Raw genomic sequence first — 27,390 nt, 5'->3', positions numbered from 1 at the left:
GCAGGGATTCAATGAGTACCGCCAATAATAATACTACTAATAATAAAACTGTTGAAAGAGGAGTTTAAGATTGAACTCCCTTGGACTGCAACTTAGTGACAATTAAATCACCACAATCTCGCAAGTATTATTTTCTATTTTATTTCACAATTGTTTGTATGGCTAAACATACTTTCATGGACATATTTTTAAAGTCCTCAGCATATATTTTAATTTGGTTTGTTTAAAAAGGCCAAAGAGCTTTAATTTTTTTTTCATACATCTTCCTCTTCCCTAGTCTCATTTTTTTAAAATGTTGAAGCGTTCAGATGACTAGACCAGGGGTGGGCAACCTTTTTCTATCGAGGGCCGCATTAAAAATATTTGGGGAATGGGGTCCATATATATATATATATATATATATATATATATATATATATATATATATATATATATATATATATATATATATATATATAATAACTCAGATGTATATTCTTGTTATTTAACTTTTTGCATTTGTGCATAATGTTCCAGAACTGTTAAATCAGGGTACTAGTTGTTTTCCTCGTGACTGTTTTTCAAATGACTGTCAGTCAGCATTGACCTGTTGTTACACTTGTTTACTTTTCAAACAAGGAACTGCGTCTTTACAGATGTATGTGGACCCAAATAATGTGAAAGTTTAGCAGTAAATTTTTTTAAGCATGGGAAGGCAGTTTCTAGCAAAGACCAATAAAACTTCTGCGGAAGAACTGATTTGAACTTCTCTTTCAGGTCATTATTTGCTTTGAGGTTTGTCCTCTGGAGATGAATCAAGTTTCTCCACTTAATGGTGAAATGAGGGTATTGAAAACTGGTTCCAAGTTCTTGACGTCTTAAAATTTGCTTTCCAATTACACAATCAAGAAATCCATATAAATCTTAAAATTTTCAACCACTTCACTAGAACTAGTTTCACATATCAGCAACGGAAAATTACAAAACCGTGCATGCCTTGAGAAATGGGAAAGCTTTGTTGGAAAAGATTTTACATGCATATACATTTCATTTGCAAACATTTCATTTGCAAACATTTCATTGCGTTGGTTGTGATTGTAAATATGAATCTTTCTTCCATTCTTCATTAGAAATATTAGAAACAATCAGGCATAGACCTTAAGGAACACAATGATTTCTTCCTTGAGATCCCATATTCTTTTCAATACCTTGTCCATACTAAGCAAGTTGATACTAATGTGGTACCAAACATCTTCAAGTACTTCTCGTAACTGCCCGTGGTTAAGATCTTGTACTCTGATAAGTTCGATCACTGAGATAATTGGGCCAATAATATGCTTTATATTCAATTCAGCTTTTTATTAATTTTGCCGTGTAGAGTTTATGGCTGGGATATTGTTCTTTAATTTTATTAACAAACCTTTTGTTTTTATCAGTTAAAACCCAGGCACCGTAATTTGTTACACTCGTGATCTTGTTCCACGCCAACACACTTTCAACACAGCTCTTCATTGAATAAATACTTGCCTGAGTGTGCATCTTTGAATGTTTCAATATATTGCCAATTTAAAAAAAATCTTCGAGTACTTGAAAGTTTTTATAATGACTTGTATTGACAATTATTCTTTAGTCTCTTCATCATAAGAGTCAGAAGTTTTAATAGTTGTATTTTCAATATATAGGCCTATTTTATATGTATACTCTGTTAGCACACCTAATATTAGTAGGTGTCCGCGTGACGCATGAAATGCCTTGGCGGGCCGCATGTGACCCGCGGGCGTAATTTGCCCACCCCTGGACTAGACCAATATATGAGATAAACTGAGCAGTGGTTTCCAAGTCACGGAACTCTCTCTCTAGTTTTCTTTCTATTGGGGTGTTTTGGGGTCAGTGTCTTGTACGGGCCTCATGGTAAAGAGAACAGTTTTGAAGGACATGGTCAGCATTCTCAGGTGACACTACACATGGGCAGATTTCACTGGTTCCAATTTTGAGCTTCCGGTACATATATTGTCTCATTCTGTTGTGTTCGGTCCTGAGTCGATAGATTAGACGTTGGTCTTGTCGGGATAGCTTATAATTTTTCATACAAATTTCTATGTGTGTCGAGTGTCTGGTGTAACTTTGATAACGTTATAAAGTGTGTGTGAGTGTGTGTGTATCGAGTGTCTGGTGTAACCACTGGCGGATCCAGAACTTTGGAGTGGGGGGGGCGATTTTTTTCCAAACCCTAACCCTAACGCCCAGTAAACCCTATCCCTATGCATAAACGTGCGTACAGCACACACATATATATATATATATTCGATATATGAGAATAAAATAAGACTGTTTCTCAATCTTCGGCGAAAAAAACAGAAAAAAAAAACAGTCTTTCTCTTGCAAGCTTGGGGGTCTGGCGAAGCCCCGACGCCCAAAAGCGTTTTCTTGCATTTTTCACGGCTGAAACGCATTCTCCTGACATCTGCAGCTTATTATTCATCAGTGAGGTTCGGGGCGAAGCCTCGACGCTAAAACGGTTTTCTTGTATTCTTCACTGCAGTAACGCATTCTCCTGACCTACAGCTCATTATTCATTCTATTATAAAGGGCCTTTTGAATAATGAGAAAAATATTCTAATATGCATTTATAGTCCCTTAATACATTGCAAATAAAACCGATTTGTTCTTTGAAAAGATAAGATACCCAACATATTTAGATTAAGGTTTTGAGGATCGCCGCCGAAAAAAAAAATTGGATTAATAATATTCAATAAAATTCTAGCATTCATTGTGAGTTATAGTCCTAAATTTATTTAACTAGAAAAATATGAAATAGAGTAAAGGTTGGAAAAAGTCGACTGGGAAAAGATTATCTAGCTTTTGAACTCATCTCAACCGTGACTGTTATATTGAAAAATTTCGTTTGAATTATAACTTTTCCAAAGCAAAGTCTTTCTTAAAATAGTTATGATAAATTCATATGAAATTACACAAACTCTGTCTGGAAAGGGGAACGGAGGTAAAATGAAAACGATTAATTCTCGCTCCTTTTTATAATTTCTGCTATTGATTGCATTTTGCATTAAAGAATAGGGGTTGGGCGACTCGATATAATAATTTACTTTATAGCATATATAAATTATATTAGTGACAGATTTTTTAAATTTTGTAACTTCTTACTATAATACAAAAAGAAAAAGTATGGATTTGACCGATGGGGGGAAGGGGATTGCATGTATCGCACTTCCACCTGTTTATATTATATAGATATTCGACTAATTTTGTTCACATACTATGATTTCTCCATAAAAGCAGGACAGCCCCCCCCCACTCAAAGGGTTTAGATGGGAAGGACAGTGGAGGTATTCGTTCTTTCTCTTCCAATCGGCCAACAGGTGAACGGAATTATATAAAGACCGGTTAAAATACCAATAACAAGTTTTAATCATATAGATATTTAATTGATTCTGTTAGCAAGCTGTGATTTCTACAAATAAATAGGACTGATTGATGCCATCGCCCCCTCCCGATCCTACCAAATCAGCCAAAATACTAGAAAGGGGGGGCGAAATAATCTAAAAATAGGTTGAAATATAAATAATTAGTATATATTATTAACATAAGTAATACATTCGCATACAAATTGTGTGAATTCTATACTATAATTCTTCCCCCCCTCCGGCCGAGTGGGGGGGGGGGGGCGATCGCCCCTACCGCCCCCCCCTGGATCCGCCAGTGGGTGTAACTTTTAGAATGTTATAGATTGTGTATGTGTGTGTTCAAATGTCTGATGTAACTTTGCGGAGGAAAACCTCCCCTCAGCGTGACGCCTCCATGGAAACGTCATCCCTGGAAGTAGTCAACAGTACCAGCCCCGCGCCTGAGGTGGCCACGCGATTGTAGATTTCCTTGTCACTATTAGCTTCGCAATCCAGATTAATTCTCATTAACTAGGACTTGTTACTCAATATTTTGGAAGTTTTCTAATACCGTTCAGTTGTGGTAAAGGCAGCAAAATGTTTCTAAATCATTAGCTACGTTTATTAATCTTAAAAGGCGAAATCTTTCATGCAGAAAAGGCTCAGGTTACCGCATTTGACACTCGCCCAGGGTCCGCGTTCTGCTTTGGTCGCCTCTGTGTCTGGAGTAACTTTGTGCAGGATTGTCTTAGATGAGTGGATAAAAGAGGGGGGATGTGTGAAGGAAAATAAAGTGGAGACAGAATCGAGAATCCCGTGTGACGTTTATTAAAAGAGGCCATTTTGAAGGGACTTGAAATGTATTTGTAAAACATGTGACCTCCTATCATTTTATTTGTGTCTACATATATTTACATTGAAAATTGAAAGCTATCAATATTCACGAATAAAATTCAGGTTCTTTAGAAAGCTTGTTTGTAAAAAAAACTTATTTGTAAAAAATGTTATTTTTACATGTTTCTTCAGAGATGAAGGTAATTTACTTCCCTGTCCAAACCTCCAGCAGGACGACTGGGGATGGCAGGGTTTGAACCCGGGACCATTGATAAGTCAGAACGACAGACCTGCACACAAGCCGCACGACCATGCAGCCATCATTATCAGCTTATATCAACTAGCTTTGTCTGTCTGATTATTATCACGTTATTTCAAACGCATGTCCTTATTAAGTTTAAACTTTGCACCATTTTTCATGGCGTAGGAGTAGACAATACATGAATCAATAAAATAACCAATTAGTCAATCAATTACTAGTAATTAAGTCATAATTAAGTATTTTTTTGATACCAACAAGAGAAACTAATCCTTCAGCAATAACAGATACGGCCAAATATGTGGAAATAAGTCCCCATAAATAATTGAACTCGTTATTTCTCCCCACCCATTCTCGTATCTTGATACTTTAAGCTATTATTTATTGAACCTAACAGACAAATAGTAAATTCATTTGTTTGTTAATAACAAATAGAAATAACTTCTACATTCTTGAAAGATATGGTTGTAGGTGCGTAGTTCTTCCCCTTAGATAAACTTTGCTTTCTAAAAAATTGATTTTATATATTTTGCTTGTTTTGTGTGGAAAAGAAAGTTTTCGAACTTTATTCAAGTTTCTTCATCAAGCTAAGACTAAGTAATTTGCTTATTTCCCCTGCTAAATAAGACACTCCAAATATCACTGGTGAGTTTCTGAAGAAAGATTGCATACAATTGTCTCTTTGGTCTTGTTGCCATGTTACTTTTGTATTCGAGATATAGGACATATTACGATGGAGAGAAATACTTTTTTTTTAAACCACGAAAACCCTTTGCAAAGTAAGAATAAGTAAATTCTAAATATTAGTAAAAATTCGTCCGTTTCAAAGAGTCTTGTAAGAAATTTCTTTTTTACATTAATAAAACTTAACAATTAATTCTTCATGTTACAGTTAACGTGATGAGACAATGGGCTGTGGTGCATCAAAAGAGACACCGAGTACAAGTAATGTGAAAGAATTTTCACAAAAAACAAAAGAAAATGAGGAAGAAAAGGACCGGAAAGTAGTCAAATACACTTCTGATGTAGAAAAAGTAGAAAAAAGCTTTGAAGGTAAAATAGGAGCCCTAGATGGTATGGAGAAAATAGCAAAGAATGATTACAATGAAGATACTAAATTTACAGGGGAGTTATCAAAGAAGGGTATTGAAGATAACAAATATACCGGTACAGAAGAATCATCAAATAAGAACATTAAAAATGAAGACAACAAACTAGGCACAGAGGACAAAATAGAGACAAATAATGAGGTTATAGACAAAACAAACAAACCAAAGGCAGATAAAGATGTCTTAGATAATAATGAAAAGCCACAGGAAGATGGTGCTAGTGAAACTGAATACTATAAAAATGTCACGGGGATAATGGAAAGAACAATAGATTGCAGACGTCATTTTAAAGATGACGATCCTGCAAAACGTCCAAACGCTAGTTCAGATGATCTATTTATCGACACTTCTTTTCTTCTTAATCTACCCAGTGGTGTCAAATATCAAAACATGAAATGGAAAAGACCAAAGGTATTTCATAGTTTTTAAACTGATTTGTTTAAAGCAATTAGCAAAAATATATAAATTATTGTAAAAAAAAACAACAACAACAAATAGATATCATGATATCATCTGAGAATTTGTTTTGTCAATGTAAGTTTAAATGAAAACAAGGTTACAAAGACAGTTTGTGTCGAAACACAAACTCAAAATCGGCCCCCGAAGTGGTTCACCCAGGCAGGTAAAAAGGCAGGTTTTAATATTTTCAGAAAGAACATTAGAATGAAATTCTATCAAAGGAAAATGGCAAAGTAGAATAGAGAAAGCAGGTTGACAGATCTTGTGTGGTGGCCAACGGTCCAGCAGACCAAGTGAAGGTGAAGTTAGATGTAAACGTGGCCTAACTGATGTCATATAATGATTATCTAATTGATCTGTTTTGTAAAGGGTCAATGTCTTATTCAAAGCCTCAAGAAAAAACAAGATTAAAAAGAGAGTTTGTGTTATCACACAAATTCAGAGGCGGCCCCCGTCGGAGTCGGATCCCTGTCGGATCCGCCTATTCGCAAGGAATATTCAAGACGTGATTTAATTTTGATGGTCAAAAGTAATAATGTTTCAAAGACTCATTTGACGTTGTAAAAAATTTTTGTTTTTTTTCTGTTTTAAATGTTTCGGATGTTCCTTCTAAATAAAAAAAAAATAACTTCTCGCTGGACGACAGAGGATATATATATATAATATATTGGGATTAAAGCTGCATTTCGTTCGTTTTGTCTGTCAGTCTGTCTGCCGTCATGTTAATAGCGAAAAATATACAACTAAAATCTATTGAAAATTTGATTAATCTTATTTTCCTTCCGAAACATCGCAATAGTTTTAAGTATCTATCGTTAGATAACTTAGATTGTTCCGATGCTTGTATATATAGTGAGAAAAAAAGAAAAGTCTAGATAAATCTAATAACGTTAATTAAATTTTTGGAATGGTCTCATATGAAAATTAGATGTACCGTAGCCTCGTGGAGAGATTTTTGTACCATATTTTGGTGTTAACAAGTTGTTTTCCTTAAAAATCGGAAAATAATATTAACGACAATTAGATTTTAATACGTTTAGCTAGAAAATTAAATGTAATGTACGACATAAGTGCGATTTTACATAAATAGAGTTAGAATGTTTTTCATAAAAATCCGGAACAACCGATATTCGTAAATGAGATGAAGATTATTTGTTTTATATATTACAAGAGGGATTTCAAATAGTTATTTGTGTATATTTTTCATATAAAATTCGGAACAATTTTCTAGACGATTTGTAAGAAAATTTAAGTAATGTAGGTTTATTTCTTTTTCAAAACCACATCCAGAACATTCTTTACAGATAAAAAAAAACTTCTGTTATATTTCAGCAAGAAAATTCAATGTAAAAAAAGTCTAAAAGTGTTGTTCAATAATCGTTTCTAGTAAATTACTTTCTTATTTTAAAATCCTGAACAACCTATTGTCAATATTTTTGAAAAAAAAAAAGTCATTTGACATAAAATTGTTTTTGTTGTAAGTTGAAAATACAGAATAATTGGATATTTATATAGTGACTTATTGTCCAAGAATATAAGGGTAATAATCGTTTGACATAATTTTTTTTTTTAAATTTATCCAGAACAACTTCATAGTTCTTCATAGTTCATAGCACAGAAATTACATGTAAAATAAGTTAGAAGAGCAAACAAACATTCGTTGGCATTGATTTGTTTTTCACAAAAACATCCGGAACAATCTATAATAGATACTTAAAACTGTTGCAATGTTTGAAGGAACATTATAGATTAAATCAGATTTTCAATAGCGTTTAGTGTTTTTTTTTTTATATGAACGTGACGGACAGACCGACCAACAGATAAAACGCTAAAAAAAACACCTTTAACTAATAGTTATATTTGTTGTGAACTTTTCAAGCCGCATCGCATGGTGAAATAATCTTTTTCATTTCTCTTCTAGTTTTCGAGATCTGAGTGTGTTAGACGGACAGACTGACATTTTGCACAAACCTAATAGCGGCTTTTCCCCTGACGGGGGCCGCTAAAAATCAACGTTTTCGTACAAAAAAATAAATCTTTAGTTGCGTGTTCTATTGCTATAGCGCCGCGCTGAAATTCTCGTGATGGTATGAAAAACTACTTACTAATTGTTGTTTTAAATTGTATTCCACTTATATGTATATTGAATTATTTTTTTCTCATTAAAAAAATGTTAACATTTTTTTGTAAAAGTTGTAGTTAGGATAACAAAACATACTTAACGTAACAATAAATTTAGAAAATAATAACAATTTGACAAAAAATCTAAAACAGTTTGCATAAAAAAATTAAAAATATGGTAAATAGTCATTTCCCTTACTAAATAGCCTCACTTGTTTGTTACTATTAATAATGAATTGTTTTAAAATGATGTATTTTATGAAAAAACTGCTTGCATAGTTGATTTTAAAAATTAAATTTTTCGCTTTCAGAACTTTGAAAGGTCTAAAACATCATGATGTCGGATTTTCAATATCTTTTCTAGTTTACGAGATCTAAACAGAACGGACGGACAGACAGACCACATAAAACTAATAGCATTTATTCCCCTTTCGGGGGCCACTAAAAAAAAAAGAAAATGCATAGGTATTGCCTTTGATCGTGGTCTCAAGACGAAACCAAAATCAATGACTTATCTGGGCGCATCCATTGTCTTCCGAGACATAAGGAGCCATATATATTTCTCAACATTACACAATTATTTATTAATACTTGGAATTCTTATATTTTCAAGATAATATATTCATTATGTTTAGGAATTCAGGACTGACCCAGTACTGACCATGAATGGCACTTCACGTGCTGGTGTAGGTCAAGGATCTGTTGGTAACTGTTGGTTTATGTCTGTACTGGCCAATATTGCTGATAATAAAGAATTCATGAAACAGGTGAAACATAGCTCTATAAGTATTTATAATAATCAATGAAATGAAAAATGAATGAGATTATTTAAGCCCTATAAGCAGCCATGGCCCTGAGATTTATCATGTAATTCTATTTTTAGGGCCTATATATTCATATCAGAATATAAAAAAAATACAAACATTATTCAAAAGGTTCTTAAAAATATTATATAAGATAAGAAGATAAGATACGCCTAATAAAGATATACTTGCGCTACTTGTGCCACAATTTTGAGTCACATTTCCCACACGTTACTTTAAATGTACGCGAGTCATGAATGGAACTATTAAAATATATGTCAACAAGGCTTCGTAGCTATAGCTATAGCTATAGCGAACGAATGTTTGAAAAATGCTTTAGAAAAAGAAATTAGAATGATAATTTGATAAAGTTCTGGATCAGCTCTTCTTCCTCCCCCCACAGCAGTTTCTTCCTCCCCACACAACAGTTTCTCCCTCTCCACACAACAGTTCTCCCTCTCCACACAACAGTTTCTCCCTTTTCACACAACAGTTTCTCCCTCTCCACACAGCAGTTTCTTCCTCTCCACACAACAGTTTCTCCCTCTCCACACAGCAGTTTCTCCCTCTCCACACAACAGTTTCTCCCTCTCCACACAACAGTTTCTCCCTCTCCACACAACAGTTTCTCCCTCTCCACACAACAGTTTCTTCCTCCCCACACAGCAGTTTCTCCCTCTCCACACAACAGTTTCTTCCTCCCCACACAACAGTTTCTCCCTCTCCACACAACAGTTTCTCCCTCTCCACACAACAGTTTCTCCCTCTCCACACAGCAGTTTCTTCCTCCCCACACAACACTTTCTCCCTCTCCACACAACATTTTGTCCCTCTCCACACAACAGTTTCTCCCTCTCCACGCAGCAGTTTCTCCCTCTCCACACAGCAGATTCTTCCTCTCCACACAACAGTTTCTCCCTCCCTGAGACGTTACGAAACTTGCATGCAAAAGTTCATTTGAGTTTTTCCCAGCAAATCGTGGGAAACTTTTATTTTAACTTCAAACAATTATTTTCTTGTCTACCCATAACTAATTTCTTGTAGGATTTATCTCCCCTCGCACTGTTTCTCACGGGACGAATCTTGACGTAAAACATTAACTAGCTTCTCTAGGTCTAACTTGTAATTTTTGACCGCTGGACAGGTGACCAGCACACAATAGTCGCGGCACCAGCGCTACACGAAGCAGCTTAATAACTTTTCACACCTATTTCTCTCTCTCCTCCCCCGCAGGATACGCACCGCCTTAAGAATAGCATTGCACTCGGGCTGGACAGATAAATATTCGCCTTAGTCCCTACTCTCACGGTACAGGCCATAAATCGGACATGACGCCTGACATGTCCAGTACATAGATACATGTGAGAAAATCAGCTAGCTATCTTCCCCACCCGTTAAACAAAAAGTCCCATCTATATATAGAGAGAGACCAAAGCATTCTAAGTTAAGCCCGCTAGGATTCATACAGTCTCCTCTATTAGGAAGTTTATTAGTGAGGTTTCATTAGGGACAAACGGGTGAGTGTAAATATTTTATTATACTTATTTTATCTTATAGGAATATGAAAGCGGGATAAAATATTAAAATTTCCCCTAGACTTAAATAAACAAGCCATAAACTAACTAATTAAACATCTCGTCACACTCCCCACACAGCGGTTTCTTCCTCTCCACACCGCAGTTTCTCCCTCTCCACACAACAGTTTCTCCCTCCCTACACAGCAGTTTCTTCCTCCCCATACAGCAGTTTCTCCCTCTCCACACAACAGTTTCTCCCTCCCTACACAGCAGTTTCTCCCTCCCTACACAGCACTTTCTCCCTCTCCACACAACAGTTTCTCCCTCCCTACACAGCAGTTTCTTCCTCCCCATACAACAGTTTCTCCCTCTCCACACAACAGTTTCTCCCTCCCTACACAGCAGTTTCTCCCTCCCTACACAGCAGTTTCTCCCTCTCCACACAACAGTTTCTCCCTCCCTACACAGCAGTTTCTCCCTCTCCACACAGCAGTTTCTCCCTCCCTACACAGCAGTTTCTCCCTCTCCACACAACAGTTTCTCCCTCCCTACACAACAGTTTCTTCCTCCCCATACAGCAGTTTCTCCCTCTCCACACAACAGTTTCTCCCTCCCTACACAGCAGTTTCTCCCTCCCTACACAGCAGTTTCTCCCTCTCCACACAACAGTTTCTCCCTCCCTACACAGCAGTTTCTTCCTCCCCACACAACAGTTTCTCCCTCTCCACACAACAGTTTCTCCCTCCCTACACAGCAGTTTCTTCCTCCCCATACAACAGTTTCTCCCTCTCCACACAACAGTTTCTCCCTCCCTACACAGCAGTTTCTTCCTCCCCATACAGCAGTTTCTCCCTCTCCACACAACAGTTTCTCCCTCCCTACACAGCAGTTTCTCCCTCCCTAAACAACAGTTTCTCCCTCCCTACACAGCAGTTTCTCCCTCCCTACACAGCAGTTTCTTCCTCCCCATACAGCAGTTTCTCCCTCTCCACACAACAGTTTCTTCCTCCCTACACAACAGTTTCTCCCTCTCCACACAACAGTTTCTCCCTCCCTACACAGCAGTTTCTTCCTCCCCAAACAACAGTTTCACCCTCTCTACACAGCAGTTTCTTCCTCCCCATACAACAGTTTCTCCCTCCCTACACAGCAGTTTCTTCCTCCCCACACAACAGTTTCTCCCTCCCTACACAGCAGTTTCTTCCTCCCCACACAACAGTTTCTCCCTCCCTACACAACAGTTTCTTCCTCCCCACACAACAGTTTCTCCCTCTCCACACAACAGTTTCTCCCTCCCCATACAACAGTTTCTCCCTCCCCACACAGCAGTTTCTTCCTCCCCATACAACAGTTTCTCCCTCTCCACACAACAGTTTCTCCCTCCCTATACAGCAGTTTTTTCCTCCCCACACAACAGTTTCTCCCTCTCCACACAACAGTTTCTCCCTCCCTACACAGCAGTTTCTCCCTCCCTACACAGCAGTTTCTCCCTCTCCACACAACAGTTTCTCCCTCCCTACACAGCAGTTTCTTCCTCCCCACACAACAGTTTCTCCCTCTCCACACAACAGTTTCTCCCTCCCTACACAGCAGTTTCTTCCTCCCCATACAACAGTTTCTCCCTCTCCACAAACAGTTTCTCCCTCCCTACACAGCAGTTTCTTCCTCCTCATACAGCAGTTTCTCCCTCTCCACACAACAGTTTCTCCCTCCCTACACAGCAGTTTCTCCCTCCCTACACAACAGTTTCTCCCTCTCCACACAACAGTTTCTCCCTCCCTACACAGCAGTTTCTCCCTCCCTACACAGCAGTTTCTCCCTCTCCACACAACAGTTTCTCCCTCCCTACACAGCAGTTTCTTCCTCCCCACACAACAGTTTCTCCCTCTCCACACAACAGTTTCTCCCTCCCTACACAGCAGTTTCTTCCTCCCCATACAACAGTTTCTCCCTCTCCACACAACAGTTTCTCCCTCCCTACACAGCAGTTTCTTCCTCCCCATACAGCAGTTTCTCCCTCTCCACACAACAGTTTCTCCCTCCCTACACAGCAGTTTCTCCCTCCCTAAACAACAGTTTCTCCCTCCCTACACAGCAGTTTCTCCCTCCCTACACAGCAGTTTCTTCCTCCCCATACAGCAGTTTCTCCCTCTCCACACAACAGTTTCTTCCTCCCTACACAACAGTTTCTCCCTCTCCACACAACAGTTTCTCCCTCCCTACACAGCAGTTTCTTCCTCCCCAAACAACAGTTTCACCCTCTCTACACAGCAGTTTCTTCCTCCCCATACAACAGTTTCTCCCTCCCTACACAGCAGTTTCTTCCTCCCCACACAACAGTTTCTCCCTCCCTACACAGCAGTTTCTTCCTCCCCACACAACAGTTTCTCCCTCCCTACACAACAGTTTCTTCCTCCCCACACAACAGTTTCTCCCTCTCCACACAACAGTTTCTCCCTCCCCATACAACAGTTTCTCCCTCCCCACACAGCAGTTTCTTCCTCCCCATACAACAGTTTCTCCCTCTCCACACAACAGTTTCTCCCTCCCTATACAGCAGTTTTTTCCTCCCCACACAACAGTTTCTCCCTCTCCACACAACAGTTTCTCCCTCCCTACACAGCAGTTTCTCCCTCCCTACACAGCAGTTTCTCCCTCTCCACACAACAGTTTCTCCCTCCCTACACAGCAGTTTCTTCCTCCCCACACAACAGTTTCTCCCTCTCCACACAACAGTTTCTCCCTCCCTACACAGCAGTTTCTTCCTCCCCATACAACAGTTTCTCCCTCTCCACAAACAGTTTCTCCCTCCCTACACAGCAGTTTCTTCCTCCTCATACAGCAGTTTCTCCCTCTCCACACAACAGTTTCTCCCTCCCTACACAGCAGTTTCTCCCTCCCTACACAACAGTTTCTCCCTCCCTACACAACAGTTTCTCCCTCTCCACACAACAGTTTCTCCCTCTCCACACAACAGTTTCTCCCTCCCCATACAACAGTTTCTCCCTCCCCACACAGCAGTTTCTTCCTCCCCATACAACAGTTTCTCCCTCTCCACACAACAGTTTCTCCCTCCCTACACAGCAGTTTTTTCCTCCCCACACAACAGTTTCTCCCTCTCCACACAACAGTTTCTCCCTCCCTACACAGCTGTTTCTTCCTCCCCATACAACAGTTTCTCCCTCTCCACACAACAGTTTCTCCCTCCCTACACAACAGTTTCTCACTCCCCATACAACAGTTTCTCCCTCTCCACACAGCAGTTTCTTCCTCCCCACACAACAGTTTCTCCCTCCCTACACAGCAGTTTCTTCCTCCCCACACAACAGTTTCTCCCTCCCTACACAACAGTTTCTTCCTCCCCACACAACAGTTTCTCCCTCTCCACACAACAGTTTCTCCCTCCCCATACAACAGTTTCTCCCTCCCCACACAGCAGTTTCTTCCTCCCCATACAACAGTTTCTCCCTCTCCACACAACAGTTTCTCCCTCCCTACACAGCAGTTTTTTCCTCCCCACACAACAGTTTCTCCCTCTCCACACAACAGTTTCTCCCTCCCTACACAGCAGTTTCTTCCTCCCCATACAACAGTTTCTCCCTCTCCACACAACAGTTTCTCCCTCCCTACACAACAGTTTCTCACTCCCCATACAGCAGTTTCTCCCTCTCCACACAACAGTTTCTCCCTCCCTACACAGCAGTTTCTCCCTCCCTACACAGCAGTTTCTCCCTCTCCACACAACAGTTTCTCCCTCCCTACACAGCAGTTTCTTCCTCCCCACACAACAGTTTCTCCCTCTCCACACAACAGTTTCTCCCTCCCTACACAGCAGTTTCTTCCTCCCCATACAACAGTTTCTCCCTCTCCACACAACAGTTTCTCCCTCCTTACACAGCAGTTTCTTCCTCCCCATACAGCAGTTTCTCCCTCTTTACACAACAGTTTCTCCCTCCCTACACAGCAGTTTCTCCCTCCCTACACAACAGTTTCTCCCTCCCTACACAGCAGTTTCTCCCTCCCTACACAGCAGTTTCTTCCTCCCCATACAGCAGTTTCTCCCTCTCCACACAACAGTTTCTCCCTCCCTACACAACAGTTTCTCCCTCTCCACACAACAGTTTCTCCCTCCCTACACAGCAGTTTCTTCCTCCCCACACAACAGTTTCTCCCTCTCTACACAGCAGTTTCTTCCTCCCCATACAACAGTTTCTCCCTCCCTACACAGCAGTTTCTTCCTCCCCACACAACAGTTTCTCCCTCCCCACACAACAGTTTCTCCCTCTCCACACAACAGTTTCTCCCTCCCCATACAACAGTTTCTCCCTCCCCACACAGCAGTTTCTTCCTCCCCATACAACAGTTTCTCCCTCTCCACACAACAGTTTCTCCCTCCCTATACAGCAGTTTTTTCCTCCCCACACAACAGTTTCTCCCTCTCCACACAACAGTTTCTCCCTCCCTACACAGCAGTTTCTTCCTCCCCATACAACAGTTTCTCCCTCTCCACACAACAGTTTCTCCCTCCCTACACAACAGTTTCTCACTCCCCATACAACAGTTTTTCCCTCCCTACACAGCAGTTTCTTCCTCCCCACACAACAGTTTCTCCCTCCCTACACAGCAGTTTCTTCCTCCCCACACAACAGTTTCTCCCTCTCCACACAACAGTTTCTCCCTCCCCACACAACAGTTTCTCCCTCTCCACACAGCAGTTTCTTCCTCCCCATACAACAGTTTCTCCCTCCCTACACAGCAGTTTCTTCCTCCCCATACAACAGTTTCTCCCTCTCCACACAACAGTTTCTCCCTCCCTACACAGCAGTTTCTTCCTCTCCACACAACAGTTTTTCCCTCTCCACACAGCAGTTTCTTCCTCTCCACACAACAGTTTCTCCCTCTCCACACAGCAGTTTCTCCCTCTCCACACAACAGTTTCTCCCTCTCCACACAGCAGTTTCTCCCTCCCTACAAAGCAGTTTCTTCCTCCCCATACAACAGTTTCTCCCTCTCCACACAACAGTTTCTCTCTCCCTACACTGCAGTTTCTTCCTCCCCATACAACAGTTTCTCCCTCTCCACACAGCAGTTTCTCCCTCTCCACACAGCAGTTTCTTCCTCTACACACAAGTTTTTCCCTCTCCACACAGCAGTTTCTTCCTCTCCACACAACAGTTTCTCCCTCTCCACACAGCAGTTTCTCCCTCTCCACACAGCAGTTTCTCCCTCTCCACACAGCAGTTTCTTCCTCTCCACACAGCAGTTTCTTCCTCTCCACACAACAGTTTTTCCCTCCCCACACAGCAGTTTCTTCCTCTCCACACAGCTGTTTCTTCCTCTCCACACAGCAGTTTCTCCCTCCCCACACAACAGTTTCTTCCTCTCCACACAGCAGTTTCTTCCTCTCCACACAGCAGTTTCTCCCTCTCCACACAACAGTTTCTCCCTCTCCACACAGCAGTTTCTCCCTCCCCACACAACAGTTTCTTCCTCTCCACACAGCAGTTTCTCCCTCTCCACACAGCTGTTTCTTCCTCTCCACACAGCAGTTTCTCCCTCTCCACACAACAGTTTCTTCCTCTCCACACAGCAGTTTCTTCCTCTCCACACAGCAGTTTCTTCCTCTCCACACAGCAGTTTCTCCCTCTCCACACAGCAGTTTCTCCCTCTCCACACAGCAGTTTCTTCCTCCCCATACAACAGTTTCTCCCTCTCCACACAACAGTTTTTCCCTCCCCACACAGCAGTTTCTTCCTCTCCACACAGCTGTTTCTCCCTCTCCACACAGCAGTTTCTTTCTTTCCACACAACAGTTTCTCCCTCCCCACACAGCTGATCTTTCCAAAGGAGCGGCAAATGCCGATAAAGTTACATGAAAGAGTTTAAGGTTGCCTCGGACTACCTGTGTTATGTACGCTTTACTACTACATGCAGACGAACAAAAAGAGAGCAGGATGAAAAAGCTCGGGTTTGGTCACAGACAACAGGTGGATGGGCAAAGATATTATTATTATTAGTAGTAGTAGTAGTATCCGTCTAGGGATTGCCAATTCTTTCTGTTTAACAGCTTTTGCTCTGACATTTCTTTTAGAAACTATATATCGGGATCAAAATCTAACTTTTTTAAAAACTTTAGATCCTCCCAGAAACTGCTTACTTCATTGAAGATCCACACAAATACGACGGAATCTTCCATGCACGTTTCTTCAGTTTTGGCCAATGGCGAGATGTTTATGTTGACGATATTTTACCAATCTCTGAACAAGGGACTTTGGTTGGCGCCATGTCCAAAACCAATGAAAATGAAATGTGGGTTTCATTGGTAGAAAAAGCCTTTGCAAAGTAAGTCAATTTTCACTAGTAACTCTCACTTTCTTCAAAGTTAAAAGGTAGATGGTGGTCTAATGACACAAAGCAGAAACTCAAGTACAAACTTCAGCCATTAATTTATAGCTAACATTTCGACTGACTAGCTAAGTTGAAGAGCGTCGCTTTAATAGCACCAATGAAATAGGGTGGATAATTTTCCCTGCTCATAGTAACACCCGTTTAACTCAGTCGGTAGAGTGTCAGACTTTAGATCAAAAGATCAGAGGATTTTATCCCTAATCGCACGATAATTTTTAGCGGCCCCCGAAAGGGGAAAAGACTCTTTTAGTTTTGTGTGGCCTGTCTGTCTATCCGTCCGTCCCATTTAGATCTCAGAAACTAGAAGAGAAAATGAAAATCGGACATCATGATATTTTAGATCATTCAAAGTTCTGATGAAACGGCTACTTTTCTTTTCCGAAAGTAAACCATCTAATTTTTTTAAATTATATATGCAAGCAGATTTTTTAAAAAATTTCACAACTTTTTAAAGAAAAACTTCAGGGGAAGTAAGTCTTATTAAAAAGTTCATAAGCTTCATTCATAGATTCCCTTATTGGTACAAAAATTGCATCTAAGGTCACAATTGAGAAAGTATCAATGGATCATTATAAAATAGATTTTCCATTTATTAACTAACTAATGGAATAGAATACTGATTTAAATGTTGTTTTTAAAAAAACGAATTTTAATAGGAACTTCGTTTCAATTGTAAGTTTAAAAAAAAAGAACTACTTTTATATCGCTCAGTTTTCAAACATCGTCACTGGGCTATAGGCCTACACTTGACAACAATCTAAATTACAATAAATAGAGGCAAGACCATAAACATATTTTTGTTATAAATGTTTTTATTTTAGCTTATTTGGGTCTTCTGCTCATTTTCTTTGACTTTTTTGACTAAAAACTAATTCTAACAATTTGAATCGATAAGACGACCGCCATACATTAATAAAGAAGCCATGTCAACAAACATAGATCCACATCACAAACCTATATATATTTGCCTATGTCTATGATTGTGAAACAAAGGCAAAATATTGGGGATATGACAGTTTTGTACTTTCAAAACGAAAGATCATAATTATATATTGGCTGAAATGATAGTCCAAGAATGTATAGCTCAATTGCCGCCATTTTTTTTTCACATAGATATCTATATTATAAAGTAGAATGTGTGGTGTATGTATGTATGTATGGATGTATGTTACTTATAGACATCAAAACCGCTTGACCAATCTTGATAAAACTAGGCAGGAATGTTCCTTGGGTACCAACTTAGACCTTAATGTATGTATTGTAGCCCTAAAACATACTTAAGACCCTAAAAAAAAATATAGTTGTCCGACTCTATTACAGCTATAGTATTTTATGGATCTAGGCCATGTCTACAATGTTGACATGAGAAAAGATCGAAAGGATTTAGACCTAGATCTAATTTTAAGAAATACACTTTGCGCAGAAAGTTTTTTACTTTGACACATGAAAATACAAAAGAAGATCCTTTGATTTCATTATATAATAAAATTAACCATAAATTAACCTTCAATTTTGTGTTTCAAAAGGATTTTTTACATTAATTAGTTCCTTATATCTGTGACTACAGATTTCCTGACGAACATTCTTTCATTAGACAATACCGTAATGAATCGCGTACTAAATATTAATTCGTTTAATTGTTTACTTTATAATCCCATCCCTAGATCTAAAACTCTAATTCAACTCTAAGATGATAAAACTTCTCTTCGCACAGATAGTTTTATACTTTAATACATAAACATATTAATTAAAGTCCATTCATTTCATATTTTGATCAAATAAACATTCAAATTTGGTTTTCTAAAGTTACATTCGCTTGCGAAAGCTGCGAAGCCGAGTTGAGATAGGCCTAGATCTATATTCATTCATGAATCGCGTACTAAAAATTATTTCGTTTAATTGTTCACTTTATAATCCCATTCATTTAACAAAGCTATCGCTCTTTTCGTTTTTAATAGATATGAATGTATCGGCTTCGGGTAATCCCATTTTCGCAAACCTAATTTTATTTTCGTAGCGAAAGAGAAAAAACTTGAAAGGATCATTAGTTAAGTTTAACATACATCTAAATCCAATCCACTAGCTATCGCTCTTTTCGTTTTTAATAGATATGAATGTATCGGCTTCGGGTAATCCCATTTTCGCAAACCTAATTTTATTTTCGTAGCGAAAGAGAAAAAACTTGAAAGGATCATTAGTTAAGTTTAACATACATCTAAATCCAATCCACTAGATTATCCAAAAGCATTTTTTACATAAATTAGTTCCTGATATCTGTGACTACAGATTTCATGGCGAACATTCTTTCATTAGACATTACCAAATGGTTACACATTAACACATCTCTCTACTGAGAGTCTATTCCTAGGCCTAGGTCTAAAACTCTTATTGATGATAAAACTTCTTTTCGCAAAGATAGTTTTATGCTTTAATTATACTGATTATTGTCCATTAATTTCATATTTTAATCAAATTAACATTCAAATTTTGTTTTTCTAAAGCATTTTTAATATATTCGTTCGCTGTTCGCTAAAGCTGCGTAGCCGTGTTGAGATAGGCCTATATTCATTCATGAAAAAAAGGTCACGCATGAGCAGCACAGAATGAACTCAATAGTCTATTAAAGCCAATTTTTAACTCTAGCCAATTTTTAACTCTAGATTAGTGTAGATTTAGATCTATGTCTACCTCAAGATCTACTTTATACTTTATACACATGAACATACAAAATTTAGTCTATTCATCTCAAATTTTAATCAAATATATGTAGGCCTACAAGCAAATGTTTTAATTTGAAAAAAAAATGGATTTAATTAAGCCTATTAGCTATTTTGATTTGATAGCTTCATTCACACAATTTTTACATTGACACATTCTCAGTGACTATATCGAAAGTAATGCGCAAATAAAGACCCGCGGATCGCGGGTAACATATGTCTAGTAAATTATATTAATGACATACTTTTTTAAATTTTGTAATTTCTTAGCTAAAATACAAAACGAAAAAAAGTATTGGTTTGTCCCATGGGCGGAAGGCGATTGCATGTATCGCCCCTCCCACCTGGTACAACCCTTTTTCATTTTATATTTACTAATGAAAAAAATTGAGATCAGAGTCTGTGTGTGACACAATATACAAATGGGTTAAAACATCAATATGTAGCTTAAATTATATAGATATTCAACTAATTTTGTTCACAAACTATGATTTCTCCATAAAAATAGGACCGCCCCCAACCCCCAATCAGAGGGCTAGAGTAGCAACTAAGATACCAGAAGTGTAGCGATATAATATAAAAATTATATAGGAATTCAACTAATTTTGTTCACAAACTATGATTTCTCCACAAAAAAAAAAAAAAAAAAAAAGGACCGACCCTCCAACTCAAAGGGTTTAGGTGGGACGGGCAATAGATTTATTCGCCCCCCCCCCTGCCCTACCCAATCGGCTAATGGGAGAACGACATAATATAAAGATTGGTTAAAATATCAATAACAAGTTTTAATCATATAGATATTTAATTGATTCTGTTAACAAACTGTGATTTCTACAAATTAATTGGACCTCCCTCCACTTGAAAGTTTATGGTGGGGAGGGGGGCGGGTTTGATGCCATAGCAACCACCCTATCCCACCAATTCGGCCAACATACTGGGGGGGGGGGTCGAAAGAAACTAAAAATAGGTTGAAATATAAATAATTAGTATATATTATTAACATAACTAATAAATTCGTATACAAATTGTGTGATTTCTTTACTAAAATTCGTCTCCCCCCTCCCCCATCGGAGGGAGGGTCGGCCTAGTGGGTGGGGCGATCGCCCCTACCGCCCCCCCCCCACTGGATCCGCCAGTGGGTCATTGTACCAATTTACAGGCAAAAAATATGTGCATTATAAAACGGGCCGTTCATGTAACATATACCAGATTCTAAAATTCAAGTGTTTTGAGGGACGTAAGGGGGAACCGGGAGGGGGCGAAAAATAAGAGGTGAGAGAAAAGTGATATCAAATTCACATAAAAAAATAAAATTCCCATTTCATATCATGCGATATAAGGGCAGATAATGTAAAAGTCATCCGTTTCTATGGTCCACGGTCAACGAGGGTGTCACGTGACCAGCACAACGACCAACCACCTTTACTTTTACCCAACTAATATCCTGAAGTCAAATTATCCCAGTCTTCACCAGGATTCGAACCTTGGACTCCGGCTCGGAAGCCAAGCACTTTACCGCTCAGGCACCGCACCGAGTTCACATACCAGAAGTGAATTTTTCGGTGGCCATTCCAATTCAATGTGAAAGGTACTAAATTACACTGGTCAAACAGGGGTTGCTGAATGCGGACAGTCAATAAATTAAGGTGCGAAGCCGATGGCTAATGGTAGTAATAAATAAATTATAAACAGTTAGTTTACTATTTCATTTGAAGATAAAGTAAGATATTAATTGTTTGAAAAAAAGTATACTGCTTATTAAACATTTTTTTTACATAAAATATCACTAGTCTTTATTATAGAATTATTTTTCAATTTTGGTTTAATACTTTCTTGGTTTTATTGTGTAGGCCATACACTAAGCATATTGTCCCTTGCTATTGTCTGTCCATTAGGTTACATGGTTCATATGAAGCGATCTGTAATGGGCTTTGCAAAGATGCCTACCTCCAGTTGACTAGTGGTATCGGAGAAATAATGGAGCATCAGAAAATGACAAACAAGGACTTCGATGCCTTTTATGCTCGCATTAAGAATGCACTATTGTTTAATCATCAGGTTACAGCAGGTACCTCGGTAAGATTTGGGTATCACAAATCAATCCTATATCAACTGCTTTGGGGTGGCTGTACAGGCGCGTTTAGGGATTTGGTCACTGGTAGGTTAAATTACGAACCCCAGTACAGTCATTTGCCAACCATATATCTTCTAGTATGAGTTACTTCGTTCTGAGGGCATACGATAGACAAAATGGCTTTAAATCTTGAAGTCAGGTTTCAATAAAAACAATTTTATTATCACTTCAGCTCTGAAATTATTGGGCCAATTAAAATGAGTTTACATGATTTTTTCCATAATAACCTTAATCATTTTTCGACCCTGATTATTCAACAATTTTAAATAGCAATTAGCCATAAGCAGTGGCGTCACTAGGGGGTGCGGGGGGTGAGGTCCGCACCGGGTGACACCCGATAGGGGGTGACACCCGAGTGGAAAATAAATGCACTTTTCCAAAGAAAAAAAAAACAACTTTAAAATATGACAGAGGGAAGATCATAAAGCATAAGAATGTTTGAATAAACCTTTTTATCATGGGGAAAAATCAATAGCAAGATTTTCTTGTTTTGATAAACAGTGGTCATGTCCACAATGAGAAACTCGCTAGAAGACTGAAGAACATTTATCAGGCTTTCAAATTCGGAACAGTTTGACAGTCTGACTTTAGCTTAAAAAAATTGACAGGGAAGTCATTGCTATGATTGACGTATAGATGGGAAAACAGAGGAACATCTTGCACTTGTAGATTGCTTACTATTTCTTTTTTTATTTAGCAAATCAAAAGTTGGTATATGGTGGTGAATTGAAGAAGACTTTTCATTAAATAATGGAATTGTTTTCTTGGGATTGTGGAAATGTTATCCAAATAAGAACCAGTGCTGAAATAATAACTTATACGATTGAAAGGCAGGGATAAAAAAAAGTTACTTTCCAACTTGGTACCAAAACTCAGTGAGTTTATAAATGTTTTAGCAAACCACTTAAGGGATATACTTATCAGAGACATAAATACTGCAAGGTATTCTGGTATCTTGTATTACAGCGCACCTAACATAGGTCTCTGAAGTTGTAAGATATATTAACAGTATCAATGTTAATGTTGAGACTACAGAAATGTTGTAGGATATTCCTCTTTAAAAGCTGATGGTATCAGTTCTGATAATTTAAAACGCCTGGAAGAATGTGGGATTAAAGTATTGATATAAAGAGCTCAAGGACATGGTAATGCAGCTACAATGTCAAGGATTCATGAAGAAGTGCAGGCAGTAATAATGAAGAACAGAAAAGAAACTTAAAGAATGTGTACACCGTTTACTTAAGTTATGTGGTCAAAATTCTTAATCAGAAAATCTATTTGGTATATATTTTCTCGGTTTTCTAGAAAAATGTTTTCTTTCTTTGCCGCTGCTACCAATCGATGGGATATTTTAATTAATGATAGAGTGTCATATGAACAACTCGCTGGTGTGCTCATAGTGTTGCTGTTAGACTCATGCTGGAACAATTTTATGAAAGTGTGACGGCGAAAATCTTTGCCGTCGCTCTGAAATTACAAACTCTAGAGGAGCAGCGCAAAGACAGATGTCTGTGAATACAAGCAAACATTTCATTGCTTGGCTTTCTTGTTGGCATATGTACTGAGGGAAAAGTCAACACAACACAAGAGTACCTTCAAATTAAAGTGTTAATTATTGGAAAAGTGTTGGCAAAGCTAGAGCACTTCAACATTTACTCTAAGAAATGTGTGACAAGTTAGCTCAAATTGTTATTGAAATAACTTTTGTTAAATCAAACTAGCATGTAATTGCAACAGAAAAATACTTTTAAAAATATGAAAATACCATCTAAAGATGCCGGATTTACTATTCTAATATAGAACAAGAGGTTAATACTGAGAGCATTCATCTCTTTTGTACTGGGCCAGACGTCAAGAACAGAATTACCAAAACTAGAATACTAGAATGCAACAAAGTTTTGAAGGACATCAACGAATCTCTACCAGCCTTTGATGTAAGCCTTTAACTGTTTCTTGCCAAATACATGCCTAGATCTAGATAGTTATTACGTTATGACCTGTTATGTCATGATTCTCTACATTACTCTACAATCTAGACTTAGGCTCTAGATCCAATTTAGTTGTAGTATGATTTAGATTTAGTTCTAGATCGATAACATCTATGATCTACTACCATCTACTACCATCTACTACCATCTAGTCTAGATCTAGACTAGATTCTTAGTCTTAGTATAGAATAGATCAAGGATGAAGGTAGGCCTACGAAAGTTTGGAGTAGACCTACGTTTGTAGCGGATCCACGGCATCGGTAACACTCTTGAGCCCAGATCTAGAGTAGATTATATTCATTATATAGACATAGATCCAGATCTAGTCTAGATATCATCTCTATTGTCGTATTGATCTAGATTTAGATTGTAGATCTAATCATGACACATTTGAAATCCTGAAAAGGAAATTTAAGTTTTTATTTTCTAAGGTTATTGTACACTTTTAAATGTTAAAATAAAAAAAATTCTTTTCAAGTGTTTGTACCGGTCGTAAAGTTGCATTTTTTCATTAGTCGTCCTCAGGAAACTACCATTATATGTGACTATAATGTTAAAATGTTTCCGTTAAGAGCTTTTAAATGTTTACTAAGGAAAGTATGTTTAGTGGATGTTTAATTTGTTTCTAATTTAAAAAACTTAGATGTTCATATATGTAGGCCTAATTATTAACGATAAAATGTCAGAGACAAACAATAATTAAAATAGAATCGATACACATTTTAACTTTGTGTAACAGCAATCAACGAACTGTATTATTTCGATTAAAGAACTAAACAACGATAGTTTTTTTTTCGAAAGAATAAGTGGAACGCTTGAGGGGGGGGGGTGACACCCTGATCTTACCGCACCGGATGACACCCATCCTAGTGACGCTACTGGCCATAAGTACACATAACTTAAACATTACAACTTAAGTCAACTTGTATTGAAACTATATAAAGCAAACTAGTTATTGGATGACACATAATAGTTGATAGGACTATTGCTCATAAGACATTATTATAAATTGTTTGACATTGGTATTTGTAGGAAGAAAATGTAGACGTCAAAGGTTTAACAGGAAGACATGCTTATTCTGTTGTCAGTGTACATGAGGTTTGTAATAATTTGACCGATTCTCTTTCTCTTTTTTTTTAAATGCCTCTATTCAAGTCAGAACGTCATGGAACCAGAAACTAAGATCCAGGATCGTGGACAGCTGATCTCAAAAACGGCTCTAACGATTTTCCTAGAAATTTAACACTTGATGTATATTGCTGAGAAAAGAATTACTAGCTCTTTGGCCACACGGAGAAAACTCTAGTTTGAACGTTATAATTTTTTAAAGTAAAAAATAAATAAATGTAAATTTGGCTGGAGACTTATATCTAGGTCTAGAGCCAACATTGCGTAGTCAGCCGTAGTACATTAATTATTCCATAACTGAGTAAATGTATTGTTGCTTCATTTTTTAAAGTGTATAAGCTTTGCTTATATTTTTACGTACATCTAAAATAGATTACCCTACATCTAAATTCTACATCTAGAGAAGTAGATCCAGACTAGATCTTAAGAGGTATAAATTAGTGTTAGATCTAGATGTCCATATAAGGAACATACCAATAAATAATCGCCAAAATATACCTTGCTTGCTGGCAAAATCGAAAAATGCGTAAGTTCTAGCTGCTGACGATGTTCAATTCAAGTCAGAACTTTATGGAATTAGGGTGAACAAAACCTAAATGCTGATCTCAAAAACGGCTCTAACGATTTTTCTAGAAATTCAACAGTTGATGTTGATCGCTGCGAAAAAGAATTAATAACTCGTTGGTTACACAAGGAAAACTCTCGTTTGACCGTTTTAATTTTCAGAGTAAAAAAAATATGTAATTTGGCTTGAGTACTAGACTTAGATCTAGAGCCAATATCGGTTTTGAAAGAACTATCGCGTTCAGGAATTTCCAAAATGTAAGGTATTATTTATTGTACGATGTCTAAACGAGCTATTGGTCTAAACTGCCCAAAGGTTGTGACGTTGCAGGTCAGTGGCCTGAGCCTTCTATAACGAATAGTCTCGGACGGATGGACAAATCGATTGGAAGTAGTGTTTTCACCAATCAGACATCGCTACGCTGTCTTGGTCATCTTTGCCGTATAATGTACATTTTGTTTTAGATCTTAGTACTATATGTTCCCAACATGTAACTGATTCAAATATCAACAGCCAACACGCTCTCACAAATTATGCTCACCAACAGCATTATTATTTCAGACAGGCAGTATGTTATCGCAGGTACTACAATTAGAGAAAAAGGTCATCACTGTCAACACGCACAATACATATCCGTTTAGCCCCATTAAACATCATCTTACCCACTACAAACTCACCACATGTATTTTGTTAGTTTATTCTGATAAACAAATAAGAAGGATGTCTATTTCTCTGATTGCTATGTACTGTCAATTGTTTATGTACAGATCAACGGCGAAAAACTTGTACAGGTTCGAAATCCATGGGGTCACATTGATTGGACGGGAGCTTGGTCTGAAGGGTAAGAATTTTATTTAAATATTTTTTGGTCACTTCAACTTTACAATTATATATTTTAGAAAAAAAATATACAAAAGGATTTATTGAGAAACCAAATTAAAAAAAAGTTAATAGCAGAGGCATCCGAAAGAGGAAAAGCCGCAATTAGTTTTGTGGTTTGTCTATCCGCCCGTCCGCCTTTAAACTCTGTCACGTTGAGATCTTTACAAAGTTAAATAGATTTAGAAAATCCAATTTCTTGATATATAGCTTGCGAAGTTACGATGCAACGGCTACTTGCAAGTCTAAGAATATAATTACATGCACCTCCCAAAGCCAGCTCACAGCCTTGTCCATAGTCGTCCAAACAGATAACTGTATTAGCTTGATGAAACTAGATGGCGTTAGGTTGTGGTTTGAGTCATCCTTGGAACCTATCTATTTTTGCCATATTTTCTTTACCTTGTACTCTAAATAACCATGGTAACTTAGGGATGCTATAATTATATTATCATGGCATTTCTGCTCATTTGTTTCAGCACATCAAGCTTCAGCCTCCATTTAAGTTTTTTTTTTTTTTAAACTGGTTTTACCCTTATCAGGCTTTTGAGGTTTGTTTATGTGTGGATTGCTTTTTTTTTTCAATGTTTCAAACATCAATACTAAAAACATTAATAATCTTTTTTTTTTTAAATGAGAAAAGAAAGATTTAAATGAAATGTCAATCATAAAACGAAGAATTACCAAAAGTTGATTCTATTTTTGCGTGGTCTTGCGAAGATATTGTTATAATTGCTAAATATCAATAAACAACTTTTTTTTTTCAGAAGCACAGAATGGAAATCTATTCCATCCAATACTAAAAATCTCCCAGATAAAAATAATGGCGAGTTTTTCATCTGTCTTCCTGACTATATGAAATATTTTTCGAACACAACCTTTTGTTCACTGACTCCAGATTTTGACAAGAATGGCAGATGTAACTCTTTGAGTAGGTTTCAGAATCTAATTTTAAGTAATATTGTAAACATTTATCAAACCCATTAATTAAACTTTCACCTTTTCCCAGATCATTAAACAGCAACAACCAATATCCACCATAAAACATAAAGGCTAGTGCGAAGAGATCAGTAGGAGAAATACAGAAAA

At 37.9% G+C, this 27,390-nt stretch overlaps 1 protein-coding gene across 1 annotated transcript; it reads left to right on the top strand.

Moving 5' to 3' along the window:
• Positions 1 to 27,344, top strand: LOC106062960 (calpain-3-like). Its single transcript, XM_056032217.1, has 10 exons — positions 1 to 120; positions 5,366 to 5,993; positions 8,798 to 8,929; positions 16,619 to 16,824; positions 21,503 to 21,694; positions 22,777 to 22,847; positions 23,590 to 23,675; positions 24,762 to 24,827; positions 26,190 to 26,263; positions 27,311 to 27,344. Exons 2-10 carry the CDS (start codon positions 5,382 to 5,384, stop codon positions 27,342 to 27,344), a joined length of 1,473 nt encoding a protein of 490 aa, XP_055888192.1. The 5' UTR covers positions 1 to 120; positions 5,366 to 5,381.
• The last annotated feature ends 46 nt before the right edge of the window (positions 27,345 to 27,390 follow it).

Source organism: Biomphalaria glabrata, chromosome 6 (assembly GCF_947242115.1).
Source record: "Biomphalaria glabrata chromosome 6, xgBioGlab47.1, whole genome shotgun sequence".
Classification (NCBI taxonomy): domain Eukaryota; kingdom Metazoa; phylum Mollusca; class Gastropoda; family Planorbidae; genus Biomphalaria; species Biomphalaria glabrata.
This window is presented reverse-complemented; position numbering and strand designations above follow the sequence as displayed.

Coding starts and splice junctions, on each gene's coding strand:
- LOC106062960 (XM_056032217.1), top strand. CDS start 5,382: ATGGGCTGTGGTGCATCAAAAGAGACACCGAGTACAAGTAATGTGAAA. Junction 5,994..8,797: donor TGAAATGGAAAAGACCAAAG/GTATTTCATAGT, acceptor CATTATGTTTAG/GAATTCAGGACTGACCCAGT. Junction 16,825..21,502: donor GTAGAAAAAGCCTTTGCAAA/GTAAGTCAATTT, acceptor TCTGTCCATTAG/GTTACATGGTTCATATGAAG.